Source organism: Schistocerca americana, chromosome 2, assembly GCF_021461395.2.
Source record: "Schistocerca americana isolate TAMUIC-IGC-003095 chromosome 2, iqSchAmer2.1, whole genome shotgun sequence".
Taxonomy (NCBI): Eukaryota; Metazoa; Arthropoda; class Insecta; order Orthoptera; family Acrididae; genus Schistocerca; species Schistocerca americana.
Genome location: NC_060120.1, coordinates 849,469,984 through 849,497,689, shown reverse-complemented (window position 1 = coordinate 849,497,689; position 27,706 = coordinate 849,469,984). Strand labels below are relative to the sequence as shown.

At 40.8% G+C, this 27,706-nt stretch overlaps 1 protein-coding gene across 2 annotated transcripts in view; it reads right to left on the bottom strand.

Moving 5' to 3' along the window:
- Positions 1-921: 921 nt before the first annotated feature.
- LOC124596084 (CD82 antigen) overlaps positions 922-27,706 on the bottom strand; it is a 294,285-nt gene continuing 267,500 nt past the window's right edge. For both annotated transcript variants that reach the window (XM_047135073.1, XM_047135074.1), the window contains exons 4-8: positions 5,410-5,544; positions 4,169-4,243; positions 3,163-3,264; positions 2,167-2,334; positions 922-2,086 (exon numbers count right to left, since the gene is read on the bottom strand). In XM_047135073.1, coding sequence (XP_046991029.1) covers positions 1,943-2,086; positions 2,167-2,334; positions 3,163-3,264; positions 4,169-4,243; positions 5,410-5,544 — 624 coding nt within the window. In that variant the 3' untranslated portion in view covers positions 922-1,942. The remainder of the gene's footprint in view (positions 2,087-2,166; positions 2,335-3,162; positions 3,265-4,168; positions 4,244-5,409; positions 5,545-27,706) is intronic.

Genomic DNA, 27,706 nt, shown 5'->3' with positions numbered 1-27,706 from the left:
CCTCTCTACATAAATTATTCCGTGATTTATTCAGTTTTCAAATTTATACTGACTTTTTGATCACCCGGTATTTCAGCAAACAGCACAATACGAGGTAAGACTTTACAGTATCTTACGGCAGTGAACGTTTCTTCAGGAGGCTGGCAGTCTCTCTCTCTCTCTCTCTCTCTCTCTCTCTCTCTCTCTCTCTCTCTCAATCCTTTTTGTCATTCTCAGGTCAGCACCGAGTTTGTGATACACTGGATCAGATAGTGAACACTACATTTTTTTAATGTAACCCCCTTGTCCAACACAACGGTAGGCACCGCCATTGTCCACACATAAAACTATCAGGGTTCAGCCTGAATGAACACAAAGCATCCATCCAAGCTGCTTTGATATTATCCTTAAGTGAATGTGCAATGTGAAATGTGAAAAGTCCAGCAGTACATGCATCTCTCTCCACCATGTCCACAGCATCAGCAGGCAGTTTGAAAACCACCTGTTTGGAAGAACTTATAAAATCAACAACTGGTAATTGCTTTGGCATGGTGCAAAGTTCAAACCACCAAGTAGTTGAGACAGTTAGCATTCTGTAAACAAGGCTGAAAACATTGCTAAGATTTCAGATAATGTCATCCTTCGAGATAAATAAAGAACTCACTCGCTTCCCTCCCCTTTCACCTTCTACTACTCAGTGGTTCTTATGGCACAAAAACTGATACACACTAATAAGAGTCACTTCAGCATTTACTGTTAAAAAATGTCTCACACAGTAGAACAGAAACTTGGGTTTAAAAAACTAATATGAGTAACATAAACAGAGAAAAAGAACATTTTTTAGTTAACAAGGAAGACTTTCATTTATTCACCAATCAGGGCTACTGATGTTTCATTGACTGGCTGAAATATTGACAGACAAGTAAAATGACTGTAGGGAACTTGTTTCTAAAGATTTATTTCATCATTTTATTTTACATATAATAAATTTCATACAAGTAACATTTCAATAATGTTAAAAATAACATTTTTAATTGTGTGCAGTTGATAATGTGCCATTCACAGCACTTTGGCATTTACAGTTAACACGTGTTTCAATTTTCATTTAAAAAAACTCAGAACACCACTGGAATGTATGACAATGAAAGTAAAAAATCTGATTTTATGAGGGAGCCAGGATTTATGTAGGACTAACAGCAAAATATACAGTATATACAAACATCATATGTACACACAATTCAGTAACATTCTGGAAAATGGTGAATATACAGATGCAAGATGCAATTTCCAAATTTGATATACTGAAATGTTTTTCCAAGACAATAACTGGATGAAGTAGAAAAAAGAGAAAACATTCAATTAAAGAATAAAGGTGTAGAAAATTATCAGATATGAAACATAACTGCAAATCATGTGTTAGGGGAACGCTTTGCAGTTTTATCACTGTTATGCATAATGGATCGAAAAGAAAAATACTACAGTTGAACCTTGAAAGTAATTTGACACTCGTGGACCAGAGACTGCAAACAAGGTTAATACCAAGGTAGTTAATGGTGGAATGTCAATTTTGAAACACAAAAAAAGAAGAAAAAGAAGACAGACAATGGCAGTTAAAAACCAAACAAATTTCATATGAAACAATTATACAAATATATCATTCGTATCATTAAAAATTTTGTATTGTATGTAGATGTCCTCATCTTAAACTTTACACATTTTTTAACATATTCACTTATATACGTATAATGTGGAAGCACTATTAACACTTTCACCTTTCTATACACTCGCGAGATTCTGCCTTCCAAACACACAATTTTTCTTCAAATCACACACAGCCATTACAACTAATAGTTCTAATTTTAACATTAATTTTGTAATAAAAATAGGTGTATATATTGTCACTCAATCTGTGCAGCACACCACCTCTGACTTCACTTTTGATAACTGCTTTGTCCATATAAAATCACTTTATGTATTGGTCAATTGATTTTGACAAACAAAATGCAAGGAAGATGCCAATCAACTGGAGCAAACCCAAGCCAATGCCAACACCTATAACTATTCTTATGTGTTCATCCACCCATACCAAGAACTTGTTATAGCAACCCTGAAAAACAAGAATCCAGAAATTAATATAATTTATTCTGTAAGAAATATACAATCATTATACAAATAAAGTTAACTTACATCCATCCAGTAAGAATTTTGGTTTGATGCACTAGCTGGGCAAGCTGAATACTTGGGTTGGAATTTTGCTATATCCCCTTCAAGAATGCAGCAAGACCTTGGTACTGTGGCATTCCATTTTGGAGCAGTTTTGAAATCTTCCCAGTTCTGAACTCCACAGCATTTGAACTGAATACAAAAAATACATATCATTGGGGAAAAAATAAAATAAAGAAATTACACTAACCATTTGAGTAACATGACAATAATTCTTATGAAGATAAGGGTGAAGGCAGAAAGATGTAATCTCAGAACAATGTCAGGGTTGCCTATAGTGGCTATGCTCACATCTGTTAAATACTATATATACCTTACACTCTTACCAAACTCACTCAAATTATTTCATTCCCGATAATCCCTACTGTACACCAATATTTTACAGTAGAAAAATCAATGGACACTCACGTTTTTTTTGCTTTCAAGCACAGAGGAAGAGTGATGAACGAATAATTTTTGAGAAGTGTGCCTTACTATTTTAGAAAATTAATGTCCAGGCACCAACTTTCAAATCCTGAATGTATGAAGAAAGTTTTGGAAAAGCACTTTCAAACCAGGTGTTTAGAGAGGCTGGACCAGTTGAAAATAATTAAAGATTAACTAACTCATTTTAGTTTACGGCTTCATTTTAGTGTACTACTACATTGCAAATAGTGTTTTAACACCCTGAATTTCTAGAGATACGAATTGCAATTCAGTCTAGTCTCTTATTACTTTAATATTACTACCTCTTCAGCAATTCATAAGCATTGCAGTGTCTGCTACTGAAGTATGTATGCACAATGACTCAGATTATGTACAAAACATTTCTGAACAGTAATTCTATCACACAATATAAATTGTCTTTGAACACACATAAATAAAACAATTCTTAAAAAAGTAGAGAATAAGGTCATGTAGTTACTAGCTTCACAGACACCTGTCTGTATTAAATAACTTATGTTTTTTGTAATTTCTCACCTCTGCGTTTATGTAGTCCCACATTAGTGTAACAGCATCCTGATTACTTGCATAATACTTCTCAATTGTTGACTTCAAAAATTTTTCTGTCTCATCCTTTGCCTGAAACAAATGCCATATTTATACTTTAATGTCAATCCATAAATATTTCAGAAGGCTGCAAAAGACTATAAAGTCTCCAGGATCAGTCAAACGGAGAAAAATTCAAAGATGTGAAGGAGTTTCAAAATCTACTACTGGTCACACCTGTAAAATATGCAGTGGCCAAATCAACAAGCACAAAAATCTGTCCAAAGTAGAGAACAACTATTAATGTGTAGTTTGTGATGAAATGAGTCAAGTCAAATAACTATCAAATAATGTATGCTGCTCTAATACCTGACCATATGTTGTACACAGAACAGTACTACACATAGAAATCACAGACCAGGGGAAAAATTGTTCAAAAGAATTAACATTACAGACTATCTCCATGGAGCAAAATGTGAGCATTAATTTAAGAAAAGGCAGGCTTAACCTATGCAACCAGACTCAGAATTCTTATTGTCCTCTAACATACACAGTTAAGACCGAGATTTAATGTACAGGGAACTCGTCAACATTGCAATTATAACTGAAATTTACACAATACTCCTTTTATATTTTCAGCTGATTAAAAATCATAATCAGTAATTTCAAGATTTGGCTTTGGATAGATTACAAGCAAAATTAAGCTGCTCTATAAAGTAGCTGCATCACTTTCAAAAGTCAAACTCTTGCATACCACAATCCTGCATTTTACTAAGTGTCAATTTTAAAGAGTAGAGTACTCCTGGAGAACTCTTCAGCTAGGTGATTGCCGTAATTCAGAAAATATATGACTTTTTCCATCTTTCCTTGAAGGCATTACATTAATAGTGACATATCCCCCCCCCCCACCCCACACACACACACACACACACACACACACACACACACACACACACACACACACAAATAAAGTAACAATCATGTTATTTTCTCTTACCTCATCTTTGTATGCAGCTGCAAGACTTCCAGCTGTGATCTCCATTATAAGAATTATCACCAAGAAAACACCATACTGTAAGCATAAAGAATTGTTACTTCCTTCAGCCGAGCAACTGCTGTAAAACAGTTTTTACAAAAGGCTACCAAAAAAATGTAATGAGACACAACAACAAGTTACGGGATCAGTCCCAAGAAAATAATACAAGATGACATGCCTCTTTAAAATATTTTGGAGCTGTCCAAAAAGCGAACTACTTCAAGGCCGACGGCTTTCATTAATGACAAACCGACAAGGAGGGTTTGTGTGTAGGCGGAGAGGGTTGTGTAACTAATGATTCTCCTTCCGTCCTTTCTCCCCCCTCCCCCCCCCCCCCTCCACCTCTCTCATCAACCTTAATGGTATTTTATTCTAAGTAGTTTAGAGAAACATTACCTTTTGAGAGTGCACAAAATAAGGAATGTTGCTCATAAACATTGTAAGTGCAAAATTTTCTTTACCCTTATCTGTAAATGAGCAAGCATGTGTACAAACAATTTTAATGTAATTTTAATAACAATCAAATAGGACATGTCCAAAAAGTTGTTATTTATATGAAGATGATTTGTTTTGCATGTTTATCATTTGTCTGAGGTACTGCTTTGGTTGCATGCAGCAGATTGAGCTCGACAGCAGAAACCCTTACATTTCAGCAAGTGTTGCATGAAGCTACCAATGCTGTATGGAGTGACAAGGAGGGCCTCAAGTACTACATCATGATACACTTCAACGAAGAGGCAAGATAACAATACCAACAAAAAATGTCTGTATGTAAAACATAGTTGAGTATGAGATTAATTACTGCCCAAATCCGACATCTGTACTCACATACATAATGCAAATTCATTATTCAGAAATTGAATACAGTATTTCAATCAAAGTATGATACAAGAGCACAAAATCACTGCTGATGAGCATTTCCATATTTAAACTGTTGGAAGCTGCTGAAATCGGAGAAATAAACTGAAGTAGTAATCCAAATCAGATAACTATTACATGCACACTGGTTCTGAAAATTCAGAAAAGAGAGGGGGGAGGGGGAAGAGAGAGAGAGAGAGAGAGAGAGAGAGAGAGAGAGAGAGAGAGAGAGAGAGACACACACATTTAATCATTTTATTTCAGACTCCGGTATTGGCAAAATTTCTCCTTTCAGCTTACAGTGGAACATCCATTTGGTACAGACAAATCCCTTCAATACTTACACAAGTCAAAAGGCATTTAGATTCTCTCAGTGCACCACAGTAGCCAAGAAAACTGACTACAAACATAAATGCTCCAGCTGCTATCAGGATATATGACGCCTGTTCAATAACAGTGGGTTGTGTGAATTGTTGGAACTGAAACAAGAAAAGAAACCATAACAGTCAATCTACTACCATCTAAATTAGGTTAAAATATTACAGTAATCTCAAAAACAATTACAAGCAGTTGTTTGAAACACCACCACCATGACCACGACCACCTTTGACAGTTATAACTATTTATCCTTAAAATTTCCTCTTGCAATTTTGGTCATTTAATCACTTTTAATGAGAGTACAAGGAGAACTTCATGATTCAGCCGATCTCAAAATTTTAAAAATACCTGACAATTATATGTCAGTTTTTAAAATTGTTTAAACATAACATTTTCACTGCACTACAATCAAATGGTTAGAAACCTAAAACTGCAGTTGCAGATTTTATGAGTCAGTAGTTCTCATAATGGCCTGGACTTTTCATTTGTTTCCTCTGGTAATAACAGGTGTGCTATAGAAATTTCAAGTATTAAAAGTAAATCTTCTGTTACAACAGTGGTGAAGAAAGATGTCTTGATGGAAGAGGAATTCACAAATTTACAACATAGGACAGGTATCTTTAACTACTGTCCCCACACATCTCCAACAAAAACAAAAATTTAGCTTTTTAAGTATTATGATTCAAAAAGAACTGGTTTGGAAATCTAGTCAGATGAAAAAACTTGAAAATCCAAATAGATCACACCTCCTCCTCCTAATTAGGAGAGGCTCATTCAAACCAAAATTCAGTGAAGAACATGTTTGTGGAAGCTGAAATCCAGCATACCAACACACAAGGACATAGAGGGGGCTGTCCAATTTGTTAGAGAGGACCTTAAAAGGGCTCGTGTTCGTCATTATTCTGAAAATGAGTGTTTATTTTTTAATTTTATGTACCTAATTTTCTTTAAGGAGGCCTTCACAGAAATAGTATTTAGTCCATAAAATTAAGCAACAAAAGCTTTACTTAAAAAAGTATAACACACCATCAACAATACATAAAAATACACCATGATAAAGAAACTTTACTCTATTGCCAAACGAATTATAATTCTAATATAATGTATTGCCTCTTTGCTATCAAAAATGCAGTTCAGACTCTTAATGTAAGGTTCATTACGACACTCCTCTCTCCCCCCCCCCCCCCCCCCCCCCCCCACTCCTGAAGCGGCGTGCTAATGGAAGCAGCTATCCATGTGTGTCACAAACATTTTACACAAATCACCACCATTTGTGCCATATCGCTGCAAGAGGCATCCTCAGAATTTTCTCGTGCACATTTTGACCTTATAGGAAGTAAAGTCATGCATACTGCATACTTGTTATACTTAATATGCCATATTTTACACTTTAATGCTGCATATTAATCAGATTTCCCTGCCTTTAGTGCATAATATTACCTACTTTCCATAACAGTGCATTTTCTCAATTTTGCGTCATAAAATATGCAATTTCCATAAATAAAAAATGTATGTGAATTCCTCAGGGACCGAACTGCTGTCATTGGTCACTACACTTATAAAGCCCATTTCAGTTGTATGTGTGAACTCTCACTTTTTAGTGGCGCATCTTACGAGATACAACTTTTATCACGCCATAAAAAGTCCAGCTTGGTTGTACTTTGTTGCGTCACTCTCCTACCACCACTGCTCCCTGGTAGCAGTATTTCAAAACACAGCATTCTGTCGTAGTTATCGAGGAGTAAATGCAGCTGTACTCCATTCGATTTCAGTAAGTGTTAATTTCTGAAAAGAAGTGAAAACAGTTGTCAGCAGGTACCAGGTACACTTTCGCACCTAATGGAACTACAAGAACAGCAAGCCATGAGAGACCAAACATACTATAAATTGTTGATTATATGCAGGAAATAGCTCCAGAGTGTGATGTGGCAGTTGTTAAACTAAAAATTAGTTATTTGAAATGCCTACATCAACAAATACCACAAGATACTAAAAATTTGCAAAAGTGGCGTGTCTGCAGATGATTTTTACATGCCCATTGTTAGTTAGCGTGCCACTGTTGACAGTGTTTTCGTCTCCGAATGTTATTTCTATAATAAAGATGTTTGTGGCCCCTGATTTATCCCTGTGCGAAATCTATCTTCGGATCCAACTTGTGGGTTTCGTCTTTCTTGTATTTAACTCGTCACAGTTCTGAAAGCCCATAACCTGCACTATAACATTCATATCCGCTCATATGATTTCAACTCATGCAATACTGAAAGCTGTGCGACTACGTAGAATTTGTGGCGTCGTGTATGAACTGAAGCTCATGATGCCACTACAGAAAGCCACAAGCTGTGGTGCCGCATTAGATGCGTGTGTGAACCCTACTTAACAATATAGCATTTCCTTCCTCAATAACTGAGCTTTCAGCAAGCACAGATGTAACAACATTCCTTATGAGTGCTGTATTTTGGCGAACAATTGAGAAGCTCTAAACTCCCTTCACCCGCAAAGGTTATTTTACACTCTTCTTCTTTCAGTCTCGATTTGAGTTGAAGTGATCAGGACTCGACGAACGTGATTTTTTTTCGGACACCATGATTATTACTGAGTAGAATTTTGGAATAAACAGGTATCAGATGTTTTCTTAGACTGGAAAGCTAGAACAATTTCTGGTGACTAAAATGGATAGGATCTGGAATTATTCAACCTTACACTTTCCCTATTTCCACATTTAAATATTCATCTGTCACTTCTTGCAATGGAGAAAGATTTTTTTCTCTAGATAAACGTACGTTAGCCTAAATGACAAGAGTTTGGGTTATTATTTACCAGTAGAAAAACCATCCTATCAGAACACAAAAAAGGCGAAAATGTTCCGTTTAAAAGAATCTGACTGAAAAGTGAGGTACTGCCAGCTGCCTTTGTTCTACCTTCCTCGGCACCTTCAAAAATTTTCCCAAACATTTTGGCATGTGAACATATTGGCGCTCTTGTAAATGCAACTCACATCTCACTCTTAACTGTAACTCGTTCACACTCATCGCTCAGTGTCACTCTGTCACTCATACCCATTTACTCCAAATTCCCATTCTCATTGACTCATTCAGCCCAACTCATTGTCATTTCCTGTGTGTGTCTCTCTCTCTCTCTCTCTCTCTCTCTCTCAGTCACTGCCTCCTGATTCACAGCCACAGTAGTCCTCCGTTCTGTCCTACTACTATTGTCTCCTCTCACAGTCAATTTCTCTCTTACCGCTACTATCTCGTTTGTTCCTTCCCACCGCTACTGTCTCTTTTCGTCTCTTCTCACTGTCATTTTCTCGCTTCCTCATTGTCACTGTCAGACTCAGTCTCCTTACCAGAGTCTCTCACCCACTTCCACTACGCAGAACTGGCGTCAGGCAGCGCTCCGAAGTTTTCCCTCAGGTTCCTATCAGGTGGATTTGGCGCTCAAGACATCAACTAGCGTTCACTATCATGGTCCTCACACCCCTGTAGCATGACTAGGGCTTGTAGACCTGGAGAGTTATCCTGCTGGAAAATGTCATTGCTGTTCGGGATGACATCAAGCATGAAGGGATTAGAATGGTCTGCAGTAATGTTTATGCAGTCCCAGCTGTCATTTTATTTCCGATTACTACCACAGGTCTCATGGAAGCAAAAGTGAATGTCATCCATTTTGGGACAGACTAAAATACACTTGTTGGTGCATTAGTGGGTCCTTTAATCTGGTCCAGAGGGAGGCTGAGTGGATGCCATAACACACAAAATATTAGTTCAAATGGTTCAAATGGCTCTAAGCGCTATGGGACTTGACATCTGAGGTCATCAGTCCCCTAGACTTAGATCTACTTAAACGTAAATAACCTAAGGACATCACACACACACATGCATGCCAGAGGGAGGATTCCAACCTGCAACCGTAGGAGCAGCATGGTTCCGGACTGACGCGCATAGAACCACTCTGCCACAAGGCCGCCAAATATTAGTTCATTTTATTATAACAAAGACAAGAAGAATTAATATTGTACAATCCATTTCCACAGGAACGTCACGATTATTTACAACTGTCTCTGAAAATTAACGCATCACTTGATACAGACAAAATACAAATCTCTCACTCTAGAGTACATTTACAATAACTTTCAGAGTTCTGCTTAATACTTTAATCACACAGTTGGCCAGCTAGAAGACGATATTGATGTCTTAGTCGATCATCGCAGACACGGCTGAGAGATACTGTGCTCGGCCGTAAGTGGAAGAGCAACTAGTTGCAGAGGCGTAGCGAAACATTTTTGGGAGTGGCTATGCCTGTGTCGCTAATGCGGCTTGCGGTGGTTATCTTCTCTTTATGTTGTGTTCAGAGTTATCAACCATTCTTTGGCACCGCCACAATCCACAGAATAATACAGCCAATTAGCCTGCATCTGTGACAGTTCATGTTTCGAGCAGCTGCTTTCCTGGATTACTATGTACCTGTACACGGCCATTGACGTGGTGTTACAAGAAAAATGTTTAACTTTTATCAGGCGACACGTTTTCATTAATTGAGGGTCAACATGGGAACACGTGAGGGGAGAAGCGGCGTGGGGAGCGTGGAGCATCTGTTGCGGAGCCCCATGTCCCTATAAGTGCGCTGAACGCTGTGGTCCGAAACATTTGCACTTTCATTAGCGTTGCATCCCAGATCACGTAAGATCCCAGGTCTTACGTGATCTGGTGTTGCATGCTGCAGTCAGATTTCTCTCAGATCGCTACATACCCTGCTTTACAGAGCAGCCAAGACTCCAACCCACAGGTTCTGTGGTCTTGTGTGTACGTCCACCATCTTGTCCCCTATTTGTGGTTTTACCGTATTTCAACCACTCTTCATACATGCTAGTAGCAGGCGGACAGTCGACAGGTTCTGAGATACTCGTTCCCAGTCTCGTGTCGTAACAACCTGTCCGTTGTCTAAGTCGCTTATGCCAGTCGATTTCCTGATTTGTGGCCCTTACTGTTGGCAACATGATTCCCACTCATTACCGTGTCACGTGTCCGATACGCCACCAGGTGACATCCAGTCTTGCGGTGAGTTGTGGTCAACATTTTGGTTCTCAGCGTATATAAAAGCCACTGTACAGTACGGCAAAGGGGGATTCATGCTAGCATCAGCGATTGTTTTCTATTTGATTTGTGTATTGAGCGACGAAAAGAATGACTACATATGCCTTTGTGTACGCATCCTGATCTCACGTCAGCCTTGTGTGTTCCTTACGCAAGGTACACGATGATGTCAGGAGAATGGACGCACAGCCTTCTGCTAATAAAGGTTCTCTAAATTTACTCATCAGAATTTCACGAGGACTTCTCTTACTTCCAAGAATTCCCATTTAAGTTCCCCGAGGATCTATAATACCTGTTACAATCCTAGTTAGACTTCTCTGAATTCTTTCGATCAGCGGTGGATCCAGTGTTCGAATCTGGGGTGTGACAGATTTTTTAATGTCTCTTCCAGCCACCCCTCCCAACTGCAGTTTACTATAACCCATAGTTACATGCCACATATGCGTAGGATTTTAATCGATACATACAACACAAATGTGTGTGTGTGTGTGTGTGTGTGTGTGTGTGTGTTCCCCCATCTCTTAAAACACTAGACCGATTTAAACCGAACTTCGTACACATAGCCCTTATTGTCGGCCAACAATCGCTATGGGGGTAAGAAAGACCTACTTATCACAGTTCGAAAGGTTTGAGTTCATGAACAATGAGATGGTTTGAGATAGTATTCACAAATGCCGCTGAATGTACTTACAGAATTTTAACACTGTATGGCCGATAGATCAAGAAATATAATATCACGAATACTGTAACGCGAAAAAATGCCGCATTATGCAGGAAGTTTAGTGCATTTATTCTTTAGTACTAAGACACTTCTTCAGTCGAGTCAACTAAAAGAAATCCCTGACACCTGTCAGCGCTTTTGACAGCTTTCAACAGCTGAAGGCAAAGGCTGTAGACAAAAACGATAGCCGTCTGTAGAGCTATGAACAGCCGTTGTCATTGATACTTTTACAAAACCAAATCATTCGCTCGAATTGTCCAGGATGTTCTTCAAGCCAATCGCGAACAAATGCTCTTCAAGCCAATCGCGAACAAATGTGGCCCGTTGAAATGGTGCATTGTCATCCATCGTTGCTTGGCTGCAAATGGTTTCCAACTAACTAAACATAACCAATTCCGGTCAATGATCGGTTCACTTTGACCAGAGGACGCTCACACCATTATGGAGCCACCACTAGCTTGCACAGTGTCTTGTTGACAACTTGGGGTCCAAGGCTTCGTGGGATCTGAGACACATTCAAACCCTACCGTCAGTTCTTATTGTCTGTTGTTTGGCTGGAGGGACAGAAGTACTTTTCACGGGAGTATTCCTTCTGTTCTTTCCGGCCTACTGGTTGTGTAGCTGGTGGCTTCTCCCCTTGACGCGAGAGTTTGACGGCTTGTTGCACAGCTGGACGGAGGGATGGCGATGCTACCGTGACACTGGGAGATTTCACAGCCTCAGAGCTGAATTGGAGGTCGCATGTCTGCGTGGCCATGTCCTTCATGGAGCGAGGGATAACAAGAACAGAACTATAGGTGTCAGACGGGAGAACGCTGGGTTTGCGACTAGCTAGTAACTTGTGAGCGACTGGGTAAGGCACTTATTCCCTTACCTGGATCTCTTTGACAGCCTTCTCATCGAGATACACGGGACAATCCCGAGAGGAGGCGGCATGGCCGCAATTGCAGTTGATACAGCAGGGAGAAGGAGGCGGACAACCACCCTCATGCACATCCCTACCACGGGTTACACATTTGGCTTGGTGTCGACAAGATGTTCTAGAGTGGTTGAAACGATGACACTGGTAGCAGCTCATCGTATTTGGAATGTACGGCCGTACTGTAATAATTTCATAGCCTGCTTTGATCTTGGAAGGAAGCACTACTATCAAAGGTGAGAAGAAGAGTGCGGGTGGGCACTGAGGAGGAATCTACCTTCCTCATTACACGATGGATGGCAATGACACCCTGATCAGAGAGGTACCATTGGCTTTCGGCGTTGGTTAGAACGCGAGCAACCTGGTGTAAATTACACCACGGGAAGAGTTCAAAGTTCTATGGGCATCAACACGAACAGGGTAGCCATGGAGAAGCGAGGCAGCAAGCAAGTGCTGCACTTGAGAATCAGAAGTAGTCTCGAAAAGCAAAGTGCCATTCCATAAACTAGAGCAGAATTTCACAGGGCCAGCAATTGCATCGACACCTTTCTGAATGATAAATGGATTTACCAAGGCGAAGCACTAACCATCAGTATGTGAGACTATGAGGAACTGTGGAGCAACAGGAAGGGTCTTTGAATCATTAGCCTCATTGCGTGTACGTTTCTTAGACGATGGGAAGATGACTGACTCATTGCAAGAAAATCCCCACGATTGCTAGCGTCTCCGATGGCGCGCTCCTTCCAACTGGGGGCCCCCCTTCACAAGAGGGCGCACTCGCCTAAGGTGATAGTTCACACCTCAGGTCACACCATCCGAACACCTGACAGAAGAACCAATCGGCAATTTGGGAAGGTTGCAGCTCAGGTAATCACCATTCCCTGGGCCTGACCTGGACCAGGTGGGACATGTGAACCCTACCTGTCGAGCCGGGGCTGGGAGTTACGCGTTACCCAGTCACATGTTACGCGTCAGACGCGGGGACCAGCCTTCAGGAGCGCACAGGGAGGAAGAAGAAAAAGAGGAACCTCAAACGCCGAAGCGGAGGAACGAGATGAGAAGGGAAACAAAAAAGGTAAAGGGAGCGAGAAACAAAGGAGAGACTGTTCGCTCGTCAGTAACAGAATGAAGAACATTCCCAATAATAACCCAGACATGTTTCCCAAGGGAGAAAGAAAAGCAAGAAGATAGACATGCAGCACGGAAGGGGAAAGATGCTGCAAAGGCTGGGGCTCCGTGGTAGCCAAGCACGAACCCGCCAAAGAATGGCGAGCCCCCGGGAAGGGGGATATTGCAGGGCCTGTCCGAAAGAACACTGCATCGTACTTCTGAACAATACAGGCACTGCAATATCTTATTTCTCCGCTGACACCTGGAAAGCGACTATTCAGTTAAAATGTCTCTCCTGTGCGGAAATATACAAAATGAATCCAAGAGTACACGTTGTTGACATTGTTTACGACATATGGAAGTTTGGGTGTCGCCATTAGTCCTGCTCAGATAGCCTAATGGTATGAAGACCTCTCGCGATAAGAGTCCTGGTGTGGCACAAATTTTCATTGTCATTCCACTATACAGCTGATGTTTGTCCATATTCGTAATTGCGAATAGATTTCACGGAAGTGGAAATCTTACCTAATCTTTGTCTCTCCTTACAATCGTCCAATGAGCGTCTACAAAATTCCCAGGCAGCTGCTGTCCTCTAGAGTAACTTGTGGGGCCTTACTGTTATTGGATGCTTGTGGAGGATGGCTGTCTGCTATCGGCCAGACTACGGCTAATGAACTAATTAGTCGCGGCCGGGAGTCGCGACCCGCCTATTAGCATTCCGCGTGGCGGCAGCCGGGGCCGGGGTCACACACGGCGCCAGTTGCTCGCTTACAGCCCGCCACACACGCGTTCCAGGCAATAAGTTGTCTCCAGCTGCCAACACTCGGCGCTAAAACCAACTTGGGCGCTCGTATCTGTCGTTAGCTTATCTGCTTCTCGCACTCGTGTCTACTGGACCGTGGCAGGTCGCGCTCTGAACAATTTTCCGGGAGCTAACATTTATGGCTGGGCCTTCCCGTATGGGATTACGACCGGCAAAATAAACCCCGCGTCTGTCTCTCGCGAACTACGCGCGTTCGGTATTCGTTACTTTTCCCGCCTCGTAGCTAGGTACCTCTAGCGCAGGGTTTCCCAAACTGTGTTCCGCGGGAAGCGAGTAAGTGCTCCGCGAAAAACTATTAATGACAATGCGTTTCCTCCGGCATTTATTTTTTTTAAATTATTATTTTTATGTTATTAGTTATGCTTTAAAATTGAAGCAACTACCGAACGAAACGAGTTATTCATTTTTAAAAATTTTAGTTTATTAACCATCCGCCAGATTGCCAGGGTTCTTAAAGGGTTCCGTCAGAGAAAAAAATTTGGAGCCCTGCTCCATCGGCTCAGACGCTAAACGACTTAGTGCGCAGACGCCAAAGCAGAATTAGGCAACATTCCTTTGGAATTTCTAAAATCTTTGGGAAAAGTGGAAATTGAACGACTGTTCGAGTTAGTAGAATCTATGATAATTGCGACATGGAAAACACAACAGTTTTGTTTGTACTTAGGAAATGCAGTTTTTCCATAATTAATGTTTTCCAACTCTGAAACTGTACCTTTAGAGGATAATGTTGAATACAGTCTGCTACCAGTCACGCCTGAAGGTGGTGTAAATACAGCACCACCGGTTTAGGACTTACGCCCATCTTCAGGCAATTATACATCCAGTTTCATGTTTCTGCATTCAATGACGAAGTTCACTGTGCAACGTTACAACCTTTTTTGATGCCTCGTAAGTTTCCTATATATTCATCATCTTTACCTCTTCCTTCTAAGATTATTTAACTGTTATTTAATAAATGGACACTGTATTGCTGAACTTATATTTCCATTCTCTTCACATTTATTGGCAATAAACTCGGTTTCAATTATGAGCTTTCTTTAAATGTATTATCATTAATTTCTTAACACAGATCCGTTAACTACACCATGTCTTGGATGTTTACGAGCGAACTGGCTATAGAACCTCAAAGTTAAATACTAACAAAGTGGCTATTTTGATCGACTGATATAAAACTTTATATAATGATTGCCGAATCCAGACTCAAATGTATAACATAAGAACCTGAACTGGTTGGTTGCTTGCCCATGTTTACCTTGCGTTTTATGTGCTAACGACTATAAAGACGCGCGTAGTGTAATCGTGACAAAAACGGGAAAATACAGAGTACTACATTTTTGATCCACCCCCATGAACCATGGACCTTGCCGTTGGTGGGGAGGCTTGCGTGCCTCAGCGATACTGATAGCCGTACCATAGGTGCAACCACAACGGAGGGGTATCTGTTGAGAGGCCAGAAGAACGTGTGGTTCCTGAAGAGGGGCAGCAGCCTTTTCAGTAGTTGCAAGGGCAACAGTCTGGATGATTGACTGATCTGGCCTTGTAACAATAACCAAAACGGCCTTGCTGTGCTGGTACTGCGAACGGCTGAAAGCAAGGGGAAACTACAGCCGTAATTTTTCCCGAGGGCATGCACCTTTACTGTGTGATTACATGATGATGGCGTCCTCTTGGGTAAAATATTCCGGAGGTAAAATAGTCCCCCATTCGGATCTCCGGGCGGGGACTGCTCAAGAGGATGTCGTTATCAGGAGAAAGAAAACTGGCGTTCTACGGATCGGAGCGTGGAATGTCAAATCCCTTAATCGGGCAGGTAGGTTAGAAAATTTAAAAAGGGAAATGGATAGGTTGAAGTTGGATATAGTGGGAATTAGTGAAGTTCGGTGGCAGGAGGAACAAGACTTCTGGTCAGGTGACTACAGGGTTATACAAACAAAATCAAATAGGGGTAATGCAGGAGTAGGTTTAATACTGAATAGAAAAACAGGAATGCGGGTAAGCTACTACAAACAGCATAGTGAACGCATTATTGTGGCCAAGATAGATACGAAGCCCACACCTACTACAGTAGTACAAGTTTATATGCCAACTAGCTCTGCAGATGACGAAGAAATTGAAGGAATGTATGATGAAATAAAAGAAATTATTCAGATTGTGAAGGGAGACGAAACTTTAATAGTCATGGGTGACTGGAATTCGAGTGTAGGAAAAGGAAGAGAAGGAAACATAGTAGGTGAATATGGATTGGGGGACAGAAATGAAAGAGGAAGCCGCCTGGTAGAATTTTGCACAGAGCACAACATAATCATAACTAACACTTGGTTTAAGAATCATGATAGAAGGTTGTATACATGGAAGAACCCTGGAGATACTAAAAGGTATCAGATAGATTATATAATGGTAAGACAGAGATTTAGGAACCAGGTTTTAAATTGTAAGACATTTCCAGGGGCAGATGTGGACTCTGACCACAATCTATTGGTTATGACCTGTAGATTAAAACTGAAGAAACTGCAAAAAAGTGGGAATTTAAGGAGATGGGACCTGGATAAACTAGAAGAACCAGAGGTTGTACAGAGATTCAGGGAGAGCATAAGGGAGCAATTGACAGGAATGGGGGAAATAAATACAGTAGAAGAAGAATGGGTAGCTTTGAGGGATGAAGTAGTGAAGGCAGCAGAGGATCAAGTAGGTAAAAAGACGAGGGCTAGTAGAAATCCTTGGGTAACAGAAGAAATATTGAATTTAATTGATGAACGGAGAAAATATAAAAATGCAGTAAGTGAAACAGGCAAAAAGGAATACAAACGTCTCAAAAATGAGATCGACAGGAAGTGCAAAATGGCTAAGCGGGGATGGCTAGAGGACAAATGTAAGGATGTAGAGGCCTATCTCACTAGGGGTAAGATAGATACCGCCTACAGGAAAATTAAAGAGACCTTTGGAGATAAGAGAACGACTTGTATGAATATCAAGAGCTCAGATGGAAACCCAGTTCTAAGCAAAGAAGGGAAAGCAGAAAGGTGGAAGGAGTATATAGAGGGTCTATACAAGGGCGATGTACTTGAGGACAATATTATGGAAATGGAAGAGTATGTAGATGAAGATGAAATGGGAGATATGATACTGCGTGAAGAGTTTGACAGAGCACTGAAAGACCTGAGTCGAAACAAGGCCCCCGGAGTAGACAATATTCCATTGGAACTACTGACGGCCGTGGGAGAGCCAGTCCTGACAAAACTCTACCATCTGGTGAGCAAGATGTATGAAACAGGCGAAATACCCTCAGACTTCAAGAAGAATATAATAATTCCAATCCCAAAGAAAGCAGGTGTTGACAGATGTGAAAATTACCGAACTATCAGTTTAATAAGTCACAGCTGCAAAATACTAACACGAATTCTTTACAGACGAATGGAAAAACTAGTAGAAGCCAACCTCGGGGAAGATCAGTTTGGATTCCGTAGAAACACTGGAACACGTGAGGCAATACTGACCTTACGACTTATCTTAGAAGAAAGATTAAGGAAAGGCAAACCTACATTTCTAGCATTTGTAGACTTAGAGAAAGCTTTTGACAATGTTGACTGGAATACTCTCTTTCAAATTCTAAAGGTGGCAGGGGTAAAATACAGGGAGCGAAAGGCTATTTACAATTTGTACAGAAACCAATGGCAGTTATAAGAGTCGAGGGACATGAAAGGGAAGCAGTGGTTGGGAAGGGAGTAAGACAGGGTTGTAGCCTTTCCCCGATGTTGTTCAATCTGTATATTGAGCAAGCAGTAAAGGAAACAAAAGAAAAATTTGGAGTAGGTATTAAAATCCAGGGAGAAGAAATAAAAACTTTGAGGTTCGCCGATGACATTGTAATTCTGTCGGAGACAGCAAAGGACTTGGAAGAGCAGTTGAATGGAATGGACAGTGTCTTGAAAGGAGGATATAAGATGAACATCAACAAAAGAAAAGCGAGGATAATGGAATGTAGTCTAAGTCGGGTGATGCTGAGGGAATTGGATTAGGAAATGAGGCACTTAAAGTAGTAAAGGAGTTTTGCTATTTGGGGAGCAAAATAACTGATGATGGTCGAAGTAGGGAGGATATAAAATGTAGGCTGGCAATGGCAAGGAAAGCGTTTCTGAAGAAGAGAAATTTGTTAACATCCAGTATTGAATTAAGTGTCAGGAAGTCATTTCTGAAAGTATTCGTATGGAGTGTAGCCATGTATGGAAGTGAAACATGGACGATAAATAGTTTGGACAAGAAGAGAATAGAAGCTTTCGAAATGTGGTGCTACAGAAGAATGCTGAAGATTAGATGGGTAGATCACATAACTAATGAGGAAGTATTGAATAGGATTGGGGAGAAGAGAAGTTTGTGGCACAACTTGACCAGAAGAAGGGATCGGTTGGTAGGACATGTTCTGAGGCATCAAGGGATCACCAATTTAGTATTGGAGGGCAGCGTGGAGGGTAAAAATCGTAGAGGGAGACCAAGAGATGAATACACTAAGCAGATTCAGAAGGATGTAGGTTGCAGTAGGTACTGGGAGATGAAAAAGCTTGCACAGGATAGAGTAGCATGGAGAGCTGCATCAAACCAGTCTCAGGACTGAAGACCACAACAACAACAAATTTTTGATATTAGCATAAAACCAAGTAAAACATAAGAAAATAAAATTAGTGAGGTTTGTAATTAGATTTAGCAAAATTGTGCGTACTATTTTATGACTAACTTTTTCTGTACACTGAAATTTTCAGTGTCCAACGAGAAGTTTTTGGAAACATTTTATAACTTGGATATTTCATACACTAACATGATTAAGAAAATCTATGTATTTCTGTAATCAAACTGATGACTACACGCCTACAACAGTATAATTCTGACAGGATTGCATTTAATATTCTGTAATACCAAACTTTCGATACAAGTAACTTTTGAAGTGTTTAGTTTACAGAAAAAGTACGATGTTTGCTTGGAAAAGGAGAACAAGTGTTTTCAAATAAATCACGCCAATCAGAAAACAATTTCTAACGAAGCTGTATTATGACGTGCGCATAGTTTAATTGTATTGTAAACTAAGAATATTTCTTCAAATAAATTGTTTGTATATGGACTATTAACACCACTGTCATCATCAGATTAAACTATTTCGTGAATAATAAAGTACTGCATCAATAAGTATTTAGCAGTTTTGCATAATCACAATAAATGTATATAATAGAATCCAGAAACTACTTGTTTAAGGAGAACAACTTTGGCAAGTTGCCTTGCTACGGGTCAACTGTTCAACCCAAAAAGGCAATTTACGTGATGGTGATTTGGAGACGAAAGGAAACCTTTGGAAGTGGCAAAGTGACAAGACTCTAATCTATTCACATGCAGATGGAGTTTCAAATAGTTCTAAAATCATACAATAATCTTCTGAATTTTTAATATCTTAATTGCTTCTATGTGTGTTTCATGTCTGTACCTCTTAGCTGTACCCTCTTTGACCATAATTTCTGTATTCGAGAGTAAACGCGTTGGGCGCTGTCAGCTCACGACTCTTCTAAAGTTAACAACATTTTGAGTGACACTAACGTGTGTGAATCGGAATATGGTGGTTCAAATGATTACTTTGGTGACCTACGTGCAACTACGACTTGGATATTTAAACTATATGCAAAGATATTTAACTTGTCACTTTGCCACTTCCAATTGTTTCACTTCTGTCTTGCTTGTCAACACCATATGCCCTTTTGGATAAAACATAGCCATACGATTAAATTAAATAAAATATCAGCCAATCAGCGACTAATGACTACTGGAGGGCATGCAGGCAGTCATATTTTATACAGTACATTAAAAATAAATAAAAATATGAAGTAAGCACCAATTTCACAGAGCATTAAAAACTGAAAGCGTGCAAGACTTGACGTATGCCTTTTATCATAGGTAACCAGTGCCTGAAGGCTATGTACAGACACACAGAAGCCAACCTATTGATATTTTTTTCGGAAAAGTGGTCCACGCAGTAATACTATTTTCATTATATTTTTTAAAAATTATATTACTGGAGAGTCAGTAGAATCCTCAGAGAGGACAGTTTGCACGCACAAACAAATTTCTATCGCTAAACTGGTGAGTAGCGATAGTAGGTAACAAAACTCAGAGGACTGAATATAAACGACACTCATTTCTGGGTATGCATTATTGCACACATGAGGGCGCCAAAACGATCCTCTCACAAACACGTATATCATCCTACCTAAAGCAAATTCATAGCAACCCATCACATTATATAAGAGAACGTATAGAAAAACAGCAGTAAAGTTAAGAAACCCCGTATAGAAATTATTCCACGATATACATCGTGTAAAAAATGAGAGCTATCACAGATTCCTTAATGAGAGGAAGACTTCTTGTTGAAGTGATACTCTCTGACACTTTTTAGGAAATACGTAGCGGCTATCTAAATATAAGGAAACTTTAATACGTATCAACCAATATATACTACGTGATCAGAAGTACCCGGACATCTGGTTGAAAACGATTTACAAATTCCTGGCGCCCTCCATCGGTAATGCCGCAATTCAATATGGTGTTGGCCCACTCTTAGCCTTGATGACAGCTTCCACTCTCGCAGCCATATGTTCAACCTTGTGCTGGAAGGTTTCTTGGGGAATGCCAGCCCATTCTTCAAGGAGTGCTGCACTGAGAAGAGGTATCGCTGTCGGTCGGAGAGGCCTGGCACGACGTCTGCGTTCCAAAACATCCCAGAGGTGTTTTATAGGATTCAGGTCAGGACTCTGTGCAGGCCGTCCATTACAGGGATGTTATTGTCGTGTAGCCACTCCGCCACAGGCCGTGCATTATGAACAGGTGCTCGATCGTATTGAAAGATGCAATCGCCATCCCCGAATTGCTATTCAACAGTGGGAAGCAAAACGAGCTTAAAACATCGATGTACGTCGGTGCTGTGATAGTGCCACACAAAACAAGGGGTGCAAGCCCCCTCCATGATGGAAAAAAACGACCACACCGTAACACCACCGCCTCTGATTTTATTGTTGGCTCTACACACGCTGGCAGATAACGTTCACCGGCCATTCGCTACACCCACGACCTGTCTCCGGATCCACATTGTGAACCGTGAATCGTCACTCCACACAACGGTTTTCCACTGTGGTGGTCTCTGTCAGTTAACAGACGAGGTCGGCCTGTACTCTTTTTGTGCTGTATATGTCCCTTCACGTTTCCAATTCACTATCACATCGGAAACAGTGTACCTGGGGATGTTTAGAAGTGTGGAAATCTCGCGTACAGACGTATGACACAAGTGACACCCAATTACCTGCCAACGTCCAAAGTCCATGAGTTCCACGGAGCGCCCCATTCTGCTCTCTCGCGATGACTAATGACTACTGAGGTCACTGATATGGAGTAACTGGCAGTAGGTGGCAGTGCAATGCACCGAAAGCGAAAAGCTTATGTTTTCGGGGGTGTCCGGATACTTTTGATCACATAGTGTGTAATGGGAGTGTACGAACCAATGTGGATACATCATTTAATTCATGACGGAGTTTGTGATACTACCGTAATATAAAACAAATTAATATACCTTAGGGGTCAGTTCAAAGTAAGTATGATACAAGGAGGGAAGAAAACGTTGAAAAAAAAATGAATGTCTCTTAACCAGAAGGGGTCCATCAAAGCATCGAAATATCAACTGTGCAAAAACTAGCAGCATGCTCTTAAAAATCTTGAGCGTAAGTGGGAATTCTTGGATGTGTCTTCTCGAAACATTGCTGAGGAAGTTTAAAGAAGCACCGTTTACGAAATACAGTAGACCGATCGTGATGAGACCTACGTTCATCTCCCGCCAGAATTGTAAGGACGGAAAAAGGAAGATTAGGTATCGTACTGAAGCATACAAGCAATCATTTTCCCAAGCCCTGTTACAGAATGGAAGAGGAATTAAACGTTAGTACCGCCCATAGGCTGAAAATCTTCGACTTAATACATAATTGTGCCATTCCTGAATGATGAACTGGAAACGTCACATAACGGACCTCGACTTTACCACTAATGAAGCAAGTAAACAGTTCAATACGGGAGAACGAACTATGCTTCCCTTGTAAGCCTCATTACTAACACAATACTGGCCGGATGCCTTAATCTACACTTAACCACCGCCTTGTCTATGGGAACTCTTCTAGTGCCTCAGAATCCTCCATGCATACACCGAGTGCTGCTGCGTCTCTTCAGTAGACATCTTAAAAGAATTATAATATACGAGGGTTGGAACTTAAATAGTGGCAACTATTTATTCCCAACCGATACAATAGAGTTACATGTTTGCACCTGTTACTGTCCTTCAAAGTAGTCACCAGCATTGTGTAGAACCCTTTGCCAGCGATGTGGAAGGCGTAGTATACCGTTAGCAGAGCCTGTTCTGTTGATGGTGCTAACGGAGCGGTCTACTGCCTGTCGAATCTCTGGAACAGTTCTGAAGCGAATGCCATGAAGTGGTTCCTTCATCTTCAGAATCAAATCGAAGTCACAAGTACTTAAGTCGTATTACTGTTCGTTTTTGGAGCATCAACTGCGACCAGCTTTGCGAAAGAAGCGGCGGCACTTTCTACATCAACATCTACGTGATTACTCTGCTATTCAGAATAAAGTGCCTGGCAGAGGGTTCAATGAACCACCTTCAAGCTGTATCTTTACCGTTCCACTCTCTAACGGCACGCGGGAAAAACGAGCACTTAAATTTTTCTGTGCGAGCCGTGATTTCTCTTATTTTATCGTGATGATCATTCCTCCCTGTGTAGGTGGGTGTCAACAGAACGTGTTCGCAATCGGAGGAGAAAACTGGTGATTGAAATTTCATGAGAAGATCCCGTCGCAACGAGAAACGCCTTTGTTTTAATGATTGCCACTCCAATTCACGTATCATGTCTTTAACACTATCTCTCCTATTTCGCGATAATACAAACGAGCTGCTCTTCTTTGAACTTTTTCGAGGTCATCCGTCAGTCCCACCTGATGCAGATCCCACACCGCACAGCATTACTCCAGAATGGGGCGGACAAGCGTCGTGTAAGCAGTCTCTTTAGAAGACCTGTTGCACCTTCTAAGTTCAAAATGGTTCAAATGGCTCTGAGCACTATGGGACTTAACATCTATGGTCATCAGTCCCCTAGATCTTAGAACTACTTAAACCTAACTAACCTAAGGACATCACACAACACCCAGTCATCACGAGGCAGAGAAAATCCCTGACCCCGCCGGGAATCGAACCCGGGAACCCGGGCGTGGGAAGCGAGAACGCTACCGCACGACCACGAGCTGCGGACACCTAAGTGTTCTGGCAATGAATCGCAGTCTTTGGTTTGCTCTACCCACAGTATTATCTATGTGATCGTTCCAATTTCGGTTATTTGCAATTGTAATCCCTAAGTATTTTGTTGAATTTACAGCCTTCAGATTTGTGTGACTTATCGCGTAGTCGAAATTTAGCTGATTTCTTTTAGTACTCATGTGAATAACTTCACACTTTTTCTTGTTCAGGGTCAATTGCCACTTTTCGCACCCACCTATCTTTTGCACGACAATGCGCGGCGCATACAGCGCAAGCTGTGGCTGCTCTGTTCGGTAAGTGGGACTGGGAAGCACTGTACAATCCACCATACTTCCCCGACTTTGATTTTATTCCGAAGATGAGGGAACCACTTCGTGACATTCGCTTCAGAACTGCTCCAGAGATTCGACAGGCAGTAGACCGCTCCATTCGCACCACCAACAGAACAGGCTCTGCTAACGGTATACGACGCCTTCCACATAGCTGGCAACGGGCTCTACACAACGCTGGTGAATACTTTGAAAGACAGTAACAGGTGTAAACATCTAACACTTTTTTATCGGTTGTGAATAAATAGTTGCCACTATTTAAGTTCCAACTCTCTGACATGTGTGTTCTCAGTATCGGTTGTGGTATTAAAAGTAATGCAGATTACCTGCGGATTACTCGGTCGACTGTCCCGCTTCACTGACGCTGTCGATGCTAGAGAGAGAGAGAGAGAGAGAGAGAGAGAGAGAGAGAGAGAGAGAGACAAAGCACGAATTCGCAGAGTTCATCCACACAATGAGCACCCTCTCCTTAGGATGACGACAGACCACTAAGGAGCTCCGCGACATCTACAGCAATCCAACGCCTTGGCTCCCTTATCAAAGATCACCCTCCACACAGTCCCGACATGGCTCCATCCTGTTTTTCATCTGTTTCTAAAACTTAAGGAACATCGTCGGTCACTTCGTTTTCCTAATGATGAAGCGGTGCAAGCAGAGATGAGATTGTGGCTGCGTGAACAAAGTCAAACATTCTACAGTGACTGTATCAACTCAGCCCTCGTTGACAGACAGAGGTGGTGTTGCCAGGGTGACTATTGAGAGATGAATATGTGGACATGAGGAACAAAGATGTAGAACGTTAAAATTGTTTATTTTAGTTAAAAACGTTAAGAGTTTTCACATTAAAAATTGGGGGTATTACTTTTCAGCACGCCCACGCACTACCACGTTCCTATTACTGTTTGCCTGAAGCTCTCTCCTTTCCAACACACGCCTAATTGAATTTGAGATCGTTTCCTTTGGTTTCCTCAGTACCTGCCACTTATTTTCTTGGTTGCTTAAATATTCTTTTTGACTAAATGCATCTTTCATCTACATGTGTGTAACGCTGATCTCATACGCATAGCTAAATAAATCATTACACGACTATCACTAAAATTACTTTAACGCTGACATTTTCTCCAAAGTAAATTCTCCGTGCATGTAAGCTGCAGTAATTTCTGCAGAAACAGGTAAGCTTTACTGCTTGTCTCTTGTGCGCGCGACATGGTATCCCAGCATACAACAATAAGTACTTACCTGGTAAGTTATAGCGCACATAGGAAGGACAAGGCCGTATGGACAGCAGTGATTTATTTTCCAGACTTTCCACGAACGCCGCGGCAGCAGAAGCAATAATCTAGCAACACAAACTTTGGCAAAGAGATGACTGCAATGAGATGTGGCGTGGAATTTATAATACTGCAGTCACATTGTCCTTCAAATGCAGCACGTAACACGCGAACACTGTACATAACGATCATCTTATGTTGCGAATGTGTGTCAGAAAATTCAGAATACAGCGCAGTATAGTATAAACTACAGTCCACGTGTAACCTTTATGATTTCGAAAGAAGCAACTCGGATTATTGGTCACAGTTAACTTCTCATCTGACAAACATAAATGAGAGTCATGTTGGTCCGTTCCACCATTTTGGATACGGGATCCTCATGCACAGTGTGCTTATAAATTAGTTACAAGTAACCTAAAATTGTGAAAGGGTAAATAATTTACATAATGTTTAACACAGTGCTGCATACAGTACTACTGCAAGCGTTATTCCCACCTGACAATTCCCGACTGTTCAGTCAGGTGGCATGCGCGAATGAGTTATTCAAACAGTAATCATGGAGTGTTAAAACTGTCCAGAACGTGGGCAGTGTTGTTCATAGTTTTAAGAATCCAAATCTTCCATTACAGTTCAGAGACAATTCGGGGGCTAAATATCGCAAGTCAACACCTCTAATACTAACTTTGTAATTGGTACAATCGTTTTACCGAAGCTGGCTGTGCCACATAAGACACCGTGTCAGGGTCAGCCAGCAATATTTGACTCAGCGCTGTAGTAAGTTCGGCAGTCTTACGTTCAGAGTGTGGGTAGATGAGCGAGATGTGCCAACTTAGATTTGAATATGCCTTGTGTTACGGTGTGGACGGAGTTACTGAGACGCCTGTCTTTCAAACCCTACAAATTGGAACTGATGCAAGCCTTAAGACAAAGTGACAAAACTCAGCTGCGTTTTCTGTAGAAATGATAGCAAAATGCAGACTAAAGATGATTTTCTTAATGAAATTCAGTGAAGAAGCTATCTACCATGCCTCTGGTAAAGTGAATCGGCATAATGTTCGGATATGGGGTGAGCAGAAACCACGTCACGTAACCGAATACGGACGGGGCTGGCCTAAGGTAAACGATTTTGGCGCTCAAGTTGAGTCAACTGCAACTAGGACATCTTTCCTGGACAAGCTTGAATAATCTAACGTTTCAATTACAACACGATATGGGCACAGAATTTATTTTGCAGCAACATGGTGCGTCACCACATTATTATTGTGAAGTTGTTGCGTATATACGTAGGAATGTGCCGACTTTCTTTGGAAGTGGTGGAACAACACCCTGATAGCCACGGTCTCCTTATTTAACACCCCAATGAACTTCTGCGTACGGGGTTTGATTAAAGACAGTATGTTTGTTCTTCCACTACCGGGAAATGTCTACGAGCTGCAATAACGGATAAGACGAGCAGTTACCACGATACATCAAGACTTGTTTCATAGAATTTGTCAGGAAACACATTACAGATGGGTTGCTTACCAATGTTCACAATTAAAGGTTATTTTGTATACTTAATTGATAAACGCCCTTTGTACTGGACAAAATTACTATTATGCCACAAGCTTCTACAATAGCTCCAATACAGAAACAATTTTAGTTTATTATGAAAATATCTTCATGAAATCTTATAGAAACGTACTAATAAAAGAAGTAAATGAAATGTTCGTTGTAAGAACTGCCTCGTTTGCTGCATATAAAGGGGAGAACGTCACACAGTTCTGACCCTCTACTGTTCTATACAAAGCAGAACGCAATTTCAACAATAACAATACACAACGGAGACAGCTGATGCTTTAAATAAAACAGAATGTATGAAGTTTCATGGGGCGCACACTAAATTTACTTATAGTTTGATAACTTTAGTTATGGGCGTCAGTACATACTTCCGTGATGAAATTGGTTTTAAGTTAGCTTACTTCTCACACTTCCGCTCGGTGTTGCACGGAGCAAATTCTGTTTTCAGACGCACATTTTTCAAACACGTGCATTAAGAACTTTATGTGGTGCACGACCTCGAGTCCACAACAGCTTAATACATTTAGTCATTTGCTAATTTTTTCACTAACAACCGTCCAAAACTTTAAAACTGTTGTTCAAATATAAAGGCGACTTCCACTATCCACGACTGTTTTGCTTTACAATACCCGTTCTGCGCGTGCAATGGAGTATAAAATAGCAGCACAGATAACTGAGTTGGAGGAGGAAAATGGGACTAGAGCGGGACGCTCATGTACAGTTGGCGCATACAGTTTTTAACACCTCACAGGATAGATGCCGGAAAGGGGAATGATGGTTTACTTAATATTTACCGATCTACAGAAGGCTTACGAGACTGTCACATTAAGTTGTAGGTAGCAATGTAAAATATATGTGTAGGTAACATATCCTGACAACATGAAACTTTTATGTAGGTTGCAACAGTGTGGTTAAAGAGGATAACAAAATTTCTCCAGAATTATCCGCAAATAAGATACTAAGACAAGGCTGCCTAATTAGCACCGATTTTCTAGTATATTTATAAGCAGTTTTGCAAAACTGGAAGAGAAAATATCGTGGAATTGGAATCCCTGTAGGACAAGAAATACTGTACACTCTTCGCTGATGACCAGATC